Consider the following 13,537-nt stretch of genomic DNA (forward strand, 5'->3'; position numbering starts at 1 on the left):
GCTGTAGTGTGTTTGGCAACCAAATTGTAAACAAAGTAAAATTGCACTCTGCTAATTCATGTTGCAAAGTATTTAATTACTTGTTTAAGTGGATTCTAATGAATTTTAAAGTATTTTTGGTTATTTACATGTGTGAGCTGAGTGTGTTTACATACAAAATAAGCAAAAATTTACAACCAAAATTTGGAGGTTATGTTGAAGTTGACAGAAGTTACTATTTTTTACTAGAAAGCGATCCCGTACTTTTCAATGTTACTCTCTCGCTCTGGCGAATTTTTATTTTTTGACATTTTTACTAGTCCGAGTCAGAGGAATACGGGATTGCACCTATTTATTTGCAACAGCTGACGAGCGACGCACGCGAAAAGATGAGAGTTGGACATCTTTTTGCTTTGTGTTGGCGTGAGCGTTGCCAAATTTTGGCTATGTGGACGGCTGCATTTGAATTCATGTATTCATAGTCAGCTGTTGAAGTGACGCCAACGCAATGCCAAAGTTCTATGTGGACGGGCCTTAAGCGATTTTGGCCGAGTCCAAAACAGCACGCATACATATGTATGTAAGTGAAACAGAGTTGTGTGTGGATTCCACGCGCGTTTGAACTGAAACCCCTTATTTCTATAGCTCACCATAATATATTTAATGAACAACTACTATCTTATTTTATTCTTAATCTAATCTTCATCCCTTCTTTGGTCGCTTTTTCTTTTCATCGGAGTTTGGATTTAAGCCCTAAAGAAGTTTCACTTCAAAAATGATTTATTTGAATCTTGCAAATGAGGGTGCAGATTTTTGGGAAATACCTTAACACTAAACCAAAGTATGTATTTACATATGTATGTGTTAACATACATATATACATATATGTATGTTGTTGACATACAATTATCTTTTTTGCTCAATATTAACCAAATTATAACACTGTCACCGCAATAAAGCACACTCACCACAACACACCCCCAACTCTGTCCTTCTATAGAACTGAATAAAGAGTCAACAGACACCAACCTATGTACCTATGCATGTTGTAAACAATAAACGTCAACAACAGAAAAGCAAAAACAACAAAATCAATCCCCTTCAACGAAGAAAGCGAACAAAAGCAATAATATTTGTCTGGCAATGAATGGCAAGCGAAGGATCTACTGAATGCCCGTCGTTCAGCATGAATAAGGACATTTAAACAATCGGCAACAGTCGCTAAAAACAATGTTTGCGAAGCCGTCGTTGCTCGTATTCACAATTTGAGTAGAAACAATTGATTCAATCTTAACATGGGGTTGTATTTTGTATGCGTCTTGAGATTTGCATTCGCAAAAAAGATGTATGGATTACCATCTCAGGATAACAAAGAAAGCTTTCACCACTTGGCAGCGACATTTTTAAGGAAAAAAATGGAATTTGGGGAACAAAATTAAATATGCGAGAGAAACGCTAACATTAGGAAATGTTGGAAATTTCAGAACAAATGCAGGAATGCATAGAATAACATATTTTTAAACATTACCCATACGTACATATGTAATATGTACAGATGCGTGCAACTAATTACCAACGAAATTCAAAACGATATTGCTTGCAAATTATGTTTATTTATTTATTTTTAATAATTTTCATTTAAAATATAATTCAATCTATATCAGAAACCACAATAACAAAAGTTGCAAAGCTTGCACAAATTGCAAAAAAATTAATCAAACTTCAAAAAATTGTCATCAAAATTTCAAAATTTTTAATAGACTATTTAGAAAATTTTCGGGTATGCAGTTTTGTAGCCCATTCATTTTAGTGTAATAAAGTGCAAGTTTCAAGTCGCTAAACATTACCTTTGATTTTTTAGAGGGTGTTGCGCATTTTCTTCCATATAACACAGATCAAAATTTTTTTTTACATGGAAAAAAATCCGCAACACCCTCGACAAAAAAAATTCTAAAAAATCAACGGTAATTTTTAGCGACTTGAAACTTCCACCTTATTATACCAAAATTGAATGGGCTAAAAACTGCATACCCCAACATTTCGTAGCAAAGGCAATGATGGCACTGGCAACATTTTCAGGTTGACTGCTGAACAAAGCTACTGAATGGCTGTGAAAAGTGTATAGCATGAACAGTAATAACGACAGCAATTCAGGGATAGATAGGGCATCCTAAACCCTGCACTAAGCATGTGTTTATGTATGCACACACTGTATAATCCCATTCCAAAAACGGTGGCAATACACTTACAGTGAAAAGCCAAACCAGTTAGTAGATCACTTGGTAGAAAAAATCTTTCAGTTATACGTTTAACGACATCAAAATGAGAAGCCAGTTAATTGGTCTTCCCGCGAATGCCGGCTGAGGCATCGATTAGAGACTATCTACCGTTTCTGATTCTTGAATCGCAGCGTCGAGTCTTAGAGGTATTGAAGATAGATTTTCAAAATTGATGGATTATCAATTATTTTGAACTTTTTATTTTTAAAATTTTAACTAAAACAAAAACGATTTTAAATTCAGCTGCAAAACTAAGAATCACATGAAATTTAAAAAAATGCCGATCTATTTCTACTACACCTCAAACTGTAATGCCGCTACTAACAGGGCTCTTACAAGATATGTATTTGCATATGTAAATGCTACTTTTATCATATATTAGAACGTGTCAGAAAAGTAGAATTTACATATGAAAATACATATCGTGTAAGAGGGCTTTAAGTAGTATTTCTACTGGTTGATATTGATTGACACTTCGTAGGACATTGCCAAATTGAAAAATACTATTTTGTTAGTATGGTTAAAGATATAAGACGACTTAGATGAGCTAACTAGTATTCTACATACATAGTTCCAACTTGTAAGTTTTACCTGCAGGGATATGCAAATGTATGTATTTATGTTTGGTACATACCATCTCTAGTTATTTTAAGGGGAGATGAAATAGCAAATTCTATCTACATACTATGTACATCAATATGTTTGTGTTTTGTTAGAAGGTTACATAATACATAGATATGTATGTATTTATATTCATGCATTCATAGCTTTCTAGATTTAGTTTTTATTGGTGTGCCCAGGAGAATTCAAAAAATTCACACACAAATGTTGCTATTTTCACTTAAGGACACCGAGGGAGCTTATAAACCTGTCTTGCACATTTAGTAGAGTCAAATTAGGGTAGGAAATCGGGCATCTAGCAACTTTTGCATTTGCATTCCGATCAATTCTTTTTGAGGACATAAAATGGAGGGAATAAAAGTTAACGGTACTAGAATTTTATGAACTACAAAAGTGCATACTCTAAATTTTTCTAAGAATTCGAAATGAAAAATTTTAAATTTCATAAAAAATTTCTTATACTTTCTACGAGTTCTGCATGCAATTAAAAAAAATCGATTCTTGTGGGTTTTCCCATTGATTGAACTATATATTTTATAAAAAAAAAATGTATTGTTCTCCGTTTTCTTCAGGATTCCTACGGCCAATTGCCCGAAGCAGTCGATGACATTAACGGTACATTAATATTCAAGAATGTCAGCACCGAGCATCGTGGCAATTACACCTGTGTGGCAAACAATTCACAAGGACACATCAATGCCACTGTAAGTGTGAATGTAGTGGTAGCGCCGCGTTTTTCCGTTGCGCCCGAAGGACCCATCGAAACAGGCGAAATGGGGCTGGCGGTGATGCACTGTCAAGCTATTGGTGATCCCAAACCAACAATAAAATGGGATAAGGATTTAAAGTATTTAAGCGAAAATAATACGGACAAAAATCGTTTTCGTTTCCTGGAGAATGGCACGCTCGAAATACGTGATGTACAACCGGACGATGAAGGTCGTTACGGCTGCACGATAGGCAACAGTGCCGGGCTGAAGCGGGAGGAGGTGCGTTTTGTTGTTAAATGTAAGTACATTTTAGACCAACACCCACTTTCAGTGCCATTTTTTTTTTGATTTTTGAAGAGCCAAATAAAAACTTGAGAGTTTAATAGAAGCTAAGTTGATAAAAAAAGTTACAGATGTTGATTAGGATTCCCCCTCAATCTTTCATCCATGTGTAGCCTCCGAAGGTGCGACCTCTGAAGAATCAGGTGATGGCTTCCTTATCACACGCGCCGTTCTCATCACTATGTCTGTGGCGTTTGCCTACATTATCCTGGTTGTAGGCTTAATGATTTGGTGTCGCTTCCGTCGTCAAGCGCGCAAGGCACGTCTAAATGAAATGAATAAAGATAACCCCGAGTCAGGTGAACTGGGCAAATTACCCGAAAATGAGCCTTGCCTGCCAGAACACGCTTCTTCAGCAAAGACACGCAAAGTAAATGGTAATAACAATCCTCGCGGCAGCGGCAACGAGGCAGCAAAATCCGATGATACAGCCTGTAGCAATCATTCGAAGGGTTCGAAACGTTCGCATGCCCTAGACCAGTTGGCTTTGCCGCGCTCGAGTATCACTGAGTTACTACAGATCGGACGAGGAGAGTTCGGCGATGTTTTTGTGGGTAAAGTAAAGGCGTCGGTTATACGTCAGGTGGACGAAAAAGATATGGAAACGGAGAGACACAATGGTGGCGAAAATAATGGTGCAATTACTTCGATTGAAAAGCGACGCTCGAAAACGTCAATGGATGACATTGAGGAGATCAGAGAGGAGCAAGAGGCCGGTAGCGCCGATGGGGACACAACATCTACGACAACAGATGAATATAAATTAGTATTGGTTAAAGCATTGAATAAATTCAAGGATGAAAATATTTGCCATGAGTTTAAAAGACAAATCGACATGTTTCGTGCCATTTCACACAAAGGTGTGGTGCGTTTGTTTGGGCTATGTCGCGAGAAAGACCCTCATTATATGGTATTGGAGTACACAGATTGGGTAGGCAAAAAAAAGTAAAAAAGTGAATGGATTTCCTAATAACTTTTCATGTACTCTATTGTTAGGGTGACCTAAAGCAATTCCTCTTGGCCACTGCGGGCAAGGTAAACACCTCGAATAATTCGTCGCAGTCGCCTCCGCCGCTGGTGACAGGGCAAATCTTGGCGGTGGCATACCAGATTGCACGTGGAATGGATGCAATTTACAGAGCGCGATTCATACACAAGTAAGTATTGGAAAAGTTATGTAATTTTCTCATAACACTGGATCACAAATTTTAATTTTGATTTTGTTCTCCAAACGCCACTATCTACTTTGTATACAGAATCGCTCGCTGATTCCGAAAATCGAGTTAATTTTTTTTTTTTTTTGTATGGATACGTTTTCGAGATATTTGCAATTTACCGTTATTCAGTTTAAAAATAAGAGTGGTTCCACTTAATCAGGTATATCTCACGAACCAATTAAATATGTTTGGTTTTTTTCATGGAAAAATGCAAAAAATTCAAACTTTAACTGGGGAAAAAATCAAGAAATAACAGTTTTTGTGTGCCTGTCCCTTTAGAAAAAAACTAAGCTACCAATGACGAAAATCGATGGATAAATAATTAAGAAAATAATGATTGGTCAAATGAAAATGCGCAAGGATTTTTATTATTAAATATGAGTAGAAAAGAGTGTTACTCATAAGCCGGTGTAGGTAGAATATGTACATCGAAAACAAGAGGTGTCAGAAATGATTAATTAATTTCTCAGAAACTATCAGCGCTTTCGAAAAGTGAGGTATATACGGTTTATGGAGAATTTTATTTGCTTGAATTTCCCGTATATCGCATTATGATTATTCAATTGTTTCATAAGATATACGTGATTAAGTGAAATCACTACATATGTTTTAAAGCTGAATAACGGTAAATTTCAAATATCTCAAAAAGTTCTTCATAGAAAAAAAATTATATCTAGATTTTCGTAATCATCGAGCAATTCTACATAGGAATTGGATAGTGGCATCCATAGAACATTTTTGCTGTAAACCAGTTAATAAAACTTAACATTCTAACGAAGCTTTTTAGCTTTTTAAAGACTTTCAACAGACTTCTTTTACTACCATAATCACCATAAATTAAACAAGAATTTATCTAAAATCTTATTTCAAGGGACTTAGCCACCCGCAATTGCGTAATCTCTAGTGATTTTATCGTAAAGGTCTCATATCCCGCTTTGTCCAAGGACAAATACAGTCGAGAGTACTACAAACATCGCAACACTCTACTGCCCGTGCGTTGGTTGGCACCTGAATGTATCCAAGAGGATGATTACACCACAAAGAGTGATATCTTCGCATTTGCCGTTATTGTGTGGGAGCTATTCAGTCAAGCCACAAAATTACCATTTGAAGAGCTGAGCAACGAAGAGGTTATACAACGAAGCCAAAATGGAAAATTGGAGTGGGCATGTGCGAATGGTACACCAGACAGTTTGAAGGAGATTTTGGTGAGTAATTTTTTTAAGTTTCTTTTGGCAAGGGAAGACATTGATGGTAATTACATATGTTAAAATCTAATGAAAATGAATAAAATAAAATAAAAATTAGTTAGTTAAATTTCGATCAAATAAACTAAGTTAACACTAAAAACATAATCATACTCTAACATGCCTAAAAGATAGTCATGCGTAAAATTAACGCATGAGTTTAAACGAGCAATATTGTCTTATTTTAATGGTTAATTTCGAATCAACTAATATGAACTATATATTTCCATATTTATAAACAACAGTTGGCCTGCTGGAACTCAAACCCGAAAGAACGACCCTCATTCAGTCAACTCTGCTCTGCACTCAGTAAATCAATGCAAAATGGTGATAAGTAAATATATATATATATATATATATGTATGTACGTTTTTCTACTTACTTTTTCTACTACTCCAATTATAAATATGTATGTACATACTAACAAAAGATTGGCATAAATTTGTAAGTCTTAACTGAGGGGTAATATAAATTGTGTTAAACACATCTTGAAAAGCAACTTAAAGCCTAAATTTTCGTAGAAATATTACGCGATAAATCCGCCAAAAAATTGCCATTTTTGTAAAAGAATTTAAAAAGTACGATGCATACACATGTGTATGTATGTATGAACGTGTTGTATGTACATATTTTTGGCAACAGTAAATCTGTTCTATATTCTAATATATGCATATGTATGTACGTTTTGACAAACGCCACTTTTAACATTATTAAAATAAAAGTGCATATTTTAAAATAAATGTGCACAAATAAATACGTACATATGTGTACCACTTGAAAACTAGGATTAATTGCAATCAGTGTTGCCACAAAGATTTTTAATTTTTTACCAAATTTTTTTTTACCACATAACTTAAAACCAAAAGATGAAACCAGCAAATGTATCGTTAAACGATAGATAAAATTTACTTTTACAATTTTATAAATGGGTCACATTCGTATTTAATCGCAAAATTTTAATTAGTCCTGTGAAGTTATTTTCTTTGACCATTGGTTCCGGCAGGTAAAAATTATCCAAAACCCTGATTTGTGGGACTGTAGGGACTATGATCGAGTCGCCATATTGGGAAAAATGGGTTGTTTCCTTAAATTGCTATATTGCGAACTCATACTAAAAGTTCTGAGTTGTCAAGGCAAATTGTTACATTGAGGAGCCCTTTCAATTGTTGGCTTTCTTAAGGTGTAGACACATACATATGCAAGTACATAAGCAACTTTTTTGTTTTGTGTAATTGTAAGAAGGTTCAAAGTTATACATTTTTATAAGTAATAAGCTAGTATTAAAAACTTAAAAGAAAAGACTAACGTTGAAAAAATAAAACTTACAAAATTAAAAAAAAATACCAAATTACCAAACTCGTCCTAAAAAAGAAAAAAAAATACCAGTTTTGATAAAACCAAAGCGGCAACGCTGATTGCAATCTTCGATTTCCAAAAAGTTTTCTTGCAGTAGGGCACACGCACTTTTGTTTGTTGTGTTAGATAAATCTTCTTTTGAATGTATTAAATATGTATGTATATGAATTGTCTGTACATGCATATGTATGCACATATGTACATGTGTCGACAGATGGACATGGTAGTTCAAAAATTGTCAACGAATCATTTATTTAGTTATTAAATATATACATACATACATAGTTTACTCAGAATTAAGGGGCTTTATATACTTAGTTACTAACTGTACATATATATAATATATCTTCGCATACATATTAGACGATTATTAAATTTTTAAACAATACTACGAAAGAAGGCAGACTTAACCAGCAAAGCGGAACTGACACTAAAATTCTTCGCAACAAAATTACTAGTCAAGTATTAAAGGTGTTGTTGTACATACCTAATAATATGCATCCCACTCGCCAGCAGAAATTTAGACATTACAAAAGGCCACTTGGAGAAAGCAGCAAAGAAGGTGAATGTAATAAAACAATCTGTGCCGTGGTGAAAAAAGCTTTACGATCGTCGTGCAAAAATGACGCCGTATGCGATCAAATACAAAAGGATGTGGAGGAAATGTCCTGTCTTTTTGTCGAAGTTTCCAGATATATTCACTTTACACTGATGAAACGATGGAAACAACGAAACTTTGAACCCATAAATTTTCTGGAATGTTATTACCATCTGNCGTTTTAAACTTTAATTCTTAAAAAACGGCGTATAAAGGTAAAGGTATTTGCCACTTGTCCACTTTTGTATGTTTGTATATCTGTTGAGAAATTAAATAAGTAAGTTTATAAAAAGTATTAATTTCTTTCGTATTTTTATTGAAAGAAATCTCTTAAATAAGTATGTATGTACAAATGTACTGCCCCGAGGGGCACACATATGTATGCATGTATGGATATTAGTTTAAGTGTATTGAAAAACATTATTTTATAAAAAAAAAATAATAATATCTGCATACATACATACTTCAATAAAATGAGAATAAAATTAAATAGAAAACATCAAACTAACTGCTGGTATTTTTCATACAACAACTGATATGTTTTTATTTTATTTCTTTTAGGGCCATTTTCCAAAGAAACTTTAAAAATGCCTTATACAAAAAATTTCAAGTTCCTTGAGAAAACGGTCCTTAATTTCTCTATTTCTAGAAAGAACAGTTTCCATTGAGAACATTGTTCAAGAACCCGCATTGATGAATTTTTTAGGTTTTCCAATTGAAAATAGTACTTACATATAGTACATAGATAGTTTTACTACCAATATATTCGGCTTTGTGTAACACTAAAGCTAAAAAAACCGAATAGAAACGATGATTAAAAATTTTCGTTGTTTCAAGACAAAGCTTGTCAAAGCTAAACAACGCAATTATTTGCTCCCTTTTTCCACAAACAGAAATCCAACACAAACGAAGCCGTGCATACTGAAGGTAAACATAAAGGATTTGAAATCAAACTGCTACTAATGGAATTGAATGCAACTTTTTACGTGTTCACATTCATGTGTAGATACATTCATATTTGCAAAAAAGGTGTTTTTGGCGACTGAAAAGACCAACAAATGGGTGGTGCGCCAAAGGCGAAATGTCCGTGTTTTAGGCTCTTTAGAGATTTTTCGTTTCATTTCTAGTCGTATTGTGCGATTTTGATACATGCAAATGTATATATATGTGTATGTACATATGTATGTATATGTGTAGTATATGTGCATATGTACATTAGTGCGGTTCAAAAGTGTAAAACCGCTTCACTCTAATTTCCTTGAGGAAAAGTCTGCTAAGTGCGCCCATGAATACATTTGCTAATTTCTGCAAACCAAAGTTTCCGAAGTTTTTAAAATTTTTTGAACGATTTCGTTCCGAATATTCAAAGAAAATCATTTGAAGTTGTTTACACAAACTCGCAAAGAAATTTCTGTACGATATCTTAAAGACAATTCCTAAATTTCTTAAGAGAATCGAAATGTGCACAATAAATTTCTTCTTTGAAAATTCGCACAAAATCGGAATGGGGGAAAAAATGAAATCCTTATGGATTATTTAAGATTTCTCTACTATGCACATGTGTGGCGGCCGCTGTGGTGTAGCGGTAAGCAGTGCGCGCTTTCACTCATCAGCGCCTGGGTTCAAGCCCTGGTCAAAGCAACATCGCTAAAAAATTTAGAAAAAAGGGTTTTTCTTAACACCGGTCGCCCCTCGGCAGGCAGTGGTAAAACTGAGAGGTATTTCTACCAAGAAAAACAGCTTCTCATAAAAATACAATCGCCGTTCGGAGTCGGTCCATCCATTTTGTAAGCACCAATCTATTATTAAATATTATTATGCACATACATACATATCGCCACTAGACACGAATAAAGACGCGCGTGTTTTGATGGCAAAAAAGGACGCTCGAATAAAAAAAAATACGCGCTGAAGTGTTTTTATGCGTCTCTTTTGGCGGTCAACTTTTGAAATCGCGCCCTTTATTCGTGTCCAGGGACGATATGTACTTCGAAGAAAAATTTTGTTTAGGTACGCTATTGATTATTGCTTACACACTCACAATCGGCGTCAAATTTACATTTCAAAGCGCGCTGCCCTCAAAGTTTTAGCATTTTCGGATCACCCTAAATCATATGCCTTGTATAAAAGCAGACATGTGCACATTGTTGTGTATTTAACAGTTTTTTTGTTTTGAAAGTTCACACTGACTACGGCCTCTAATGGAGTGAATGCGCCAGCTGCAAATGCAACTTGAATTTGAATTCGATATTGTATTTGTATTTGTCGTCTGTCTCGGGCTAGGCGTGTTATTTAACCAACACAGGCTTAGGATAACATTGAAATATTAAACTTTTGAAGTTTGATAGAATTTTAAAATTTCTTGGTATTAACTTTAAATAATTGCTTATGTTAAATTTAATTATGATGAGGCTAAAATCTCTTTGATTTTTAAGAAAGGTTAACTGGCTGGAAATACTAGGGATATATGCAATCTTCTTCTTCTTGATTGGCGCTATAATGCTTGTATACATATTTACACGGACGTATGTGGACATATCCAAAAATACAATGCCTTCCATCCAATTATAGTAACTATAAATTTTGACAAAAATTAACCAAGGTAGCTGTAGATAGCTTAAAATGGGAAATGCAAAATGGCAAAGCACTGGAACTGAGCTGAAGAGAACCTACGTAAGTATACACATAAACATTTAAGTTTTAGGTGTTGTCTGCATTTTGTATGGAAAAGGATAAGCTGTTTGCCACAATTAACACTTTAGGTACTCGTACATGCATATACATGCATACATTTGTTTATGTAGTTACAAAGTAAATATGTTTGTGCAGCTAAAATGACGGCGATAAGTGTCACTTTGCCTCTAATGTAAGTTTTTTTTATTTGGAAATATGTTGTAAGAGGATTTATAGGCCGTGAAAATGATAATCTATTGTCAGACTTGGATTGTTGGGAGTTTTCATCGTCCAAATAAAGAAAAAAACATTTTGTTCTCAAATTTTTAAGTTTTGACCATCACTAATTTCCACAATTTCAAAATATTTAGTACTATCTAAAATTAAATCTATTTTCAAATAAACTGATAGCTCATTTATTGCAATCGCGACTTTTCTTAAATACGGCCTTGAATTGACCCTTGTCAAATGATGTTAGTTCTTGAGTCGTGTCTGTTTTTGGCCCATAATTGATTCGAGATAGAGTTGTGTCAAAATATGTCGAAAGATGTTGGCGTCAAAATATGACATAGTGTAAACCAGCCTTAAAGCTGAAGCTCCATAGCAGGTTTTTCAGGCCTTGTGGCTTTCGAAGTCGTTCAGGCTTTTTGCCGAAGAAACTATGTGCCTAAAATCAATTTAGAGTTTGGCAAATTGCGAAATCTACATATGTATGTATGTAAATATGTATTTTTGTAATTTAACATGCAAACGTCCATTTTAAAATTTAATTTGTTTGAAAATCGATTCGCTAACGGCGCGTTTACATTGGACAATGCTGTCAAGACAATGAAGATATACGTATTAGTTGTCAAAAACGCATGCATGTACTAGTGAAAAAGTGTGCATATATTGCTATTGTCATGACAGTATTGTCCGGTGTAAACCCTAAGTAAGTAATAAATAGGTTTATTCCTTATCTTTTTGGACTAAAATCTGAAAAGTGTCAAAATGCCAGAGCGTAAGCAAAATGCGCTCACTAAAAGAGAATAACAGGAAAAGTAAAGGAACGCAAAAAACCAAATTTTTAGTCCAAAGAATGGCAACAACAAAACTAACGTCAAATAAGAACAGAAATGTATGTACAAAACACATTCACACAAGCACAAGCACAATAAACACTTGCTATATCAATTATTTTTTGCCTCCTTCCAATTTCAATTCATTTCTTTTACTTTTTAGATTATTCTCACTTTTAGCGTATTCTTTAATTTCCGTTAATTTAAATTCAGTTGAGTTTGACACTTTTCAGGGTTTTGCCAGAAAAAATTCTTCTGACTAAATCTGACTACTTCGGACTGATGAGAGTCACTCTCACTGACTGTTGCTCTCTCATTTTTGCTGTCATTTCCGAGTTAAGGAACGCTTTTTGGACTATATCTGACTACTTCGGACTTTTTCTGACTATTTGTGGTAGATAAGGAACGCTCCTAATATGTACATACATATCGCACACCGTCTTCAAAAGAGTCACAACTCAAAATTTGGCATTTTTTAAATTATGCGCTAAAAATGTACACAGAGCTTTTATTTGCCTTTCAGCAAAAGCTGGAGCAAATTTTTGTTATAATTTGTTTAAAGGTAAAGTCGCCCTTCCCCATATGATTAGCATGTCCTACGAAATAGCTTTTCGCATTTATTGACGAACTTATTATTTTGAGTTGTGACTCTTTTGAAGACGGTATGCGATTGTACTAATATTTATCGTAAAAAAATAATAGGTCCACCCTTACATACATATATATGTACATATTATTTATTTTCCTACAAATGCTACGAGGTCCCAAGCAACTTTTGCTCAGCAGCTTTTGTTCTCCATGCATTCAGTTTAACGTTGCATTTCTCACACAATTGCTCTATTTTATGCAGCTGTGCATAAATGAGTGGTGCATCATCCAAACAGAAAACATTCCCACCTCCAACTTGAACCTTAGCCAACATAAGCATATAACAAACTCCCACCCACCGTCGCCACTGTCATTGTCTCGTTTCGCGAATACGTCCTCATCAACAGCAGCAACCTGCGAAAAGCTGGCCTACCCACACAACTGCACACGGATTTCGCCTGCCAGCGTTACTGCATGGCTGACTTCGTCTTGAAGCATAGCAGCATGTCACTTCAGCCACAGTTGTCCCAAGAGTTGTACTCAAACTGGATGTAAACACGCCAATAAAAAAAAATTAAAAAACAAAAACAAAACCAGGAAAAAAGAATGGCTGCCAGCATTCATCTACTCATAGTAAGTATCACAGATTGTGGCAACGCATTAATTTACGTGCAGGCACTTCATTCAGCCCAGCACGAAATACAACAACACAAACAAGGCCAACAAACAGCAATAACTCCCGCACTGAGCAGCGCCTCCAGGTTGGTTGGTGCACATAATTTGCGCGCATACAAATTGCACTTAAATTGCAGCTGAAATGCTGTCACTGCACCTTCTATACAATTATGCAAACATATGTATGGATGTAT

At 34.8% G+C, this 13,537-nt stretch overlaps 1 protein-coding gene across 1 annotated transcript in view; it reads left to right on the forward strand.

Annotated features, from left to right (window-relative positions):
• The window catches only part of otk (protein tyrosine kinase 7), a gene marked incomplete at its 5' end in the record, with an annotated part of 17,956 nt that extends 10,354 nt beyond the window's left edge, over positions 1-7,602 (forward strand). The window contains 5 exons of the mRNA XM_017618455.1: positions 3,452-3,887; positions 4,045-4,862; positions 4,928-5,088; positions 6,020-6,356; positions 6,641-7,602. Coding sequence (XP_017473944.1) covers positions 3,452-3,887; positions 4,045-4,862; positions 4,928-5,088; positions 6,020-6,356; positions 6,641-6,733 — 1,845 coding nt within the window. The remainder of the gene's footprint in view (positions 1-3,451; positions 3,888-4,044; positions 4,863-4,927; positions 5,089-6,019; positions 6,357-6,640) is intronic.
• Between the last annotated feature and the right edge of the window lie 5,935 nt (positions 7,603-13,537).

Source organism: Rhagoletis zephyria, unplaced genomic scaffold (genome assembly GCF_001687245.7).
Source record: "Rhagoletis zephyria isolate East Lansing unplaced genomic scaffold, Rhagoletis_zephyria_1.1 Rzeph_scaffold_01628, whole genome shotgun sequence".
Lineage (NCBI taxonomy): Eukaryota > Metazoa > Arthropoda > Insecta > Diptera > Tephritidae > Rhagoletis > Rhagoletis zephyria.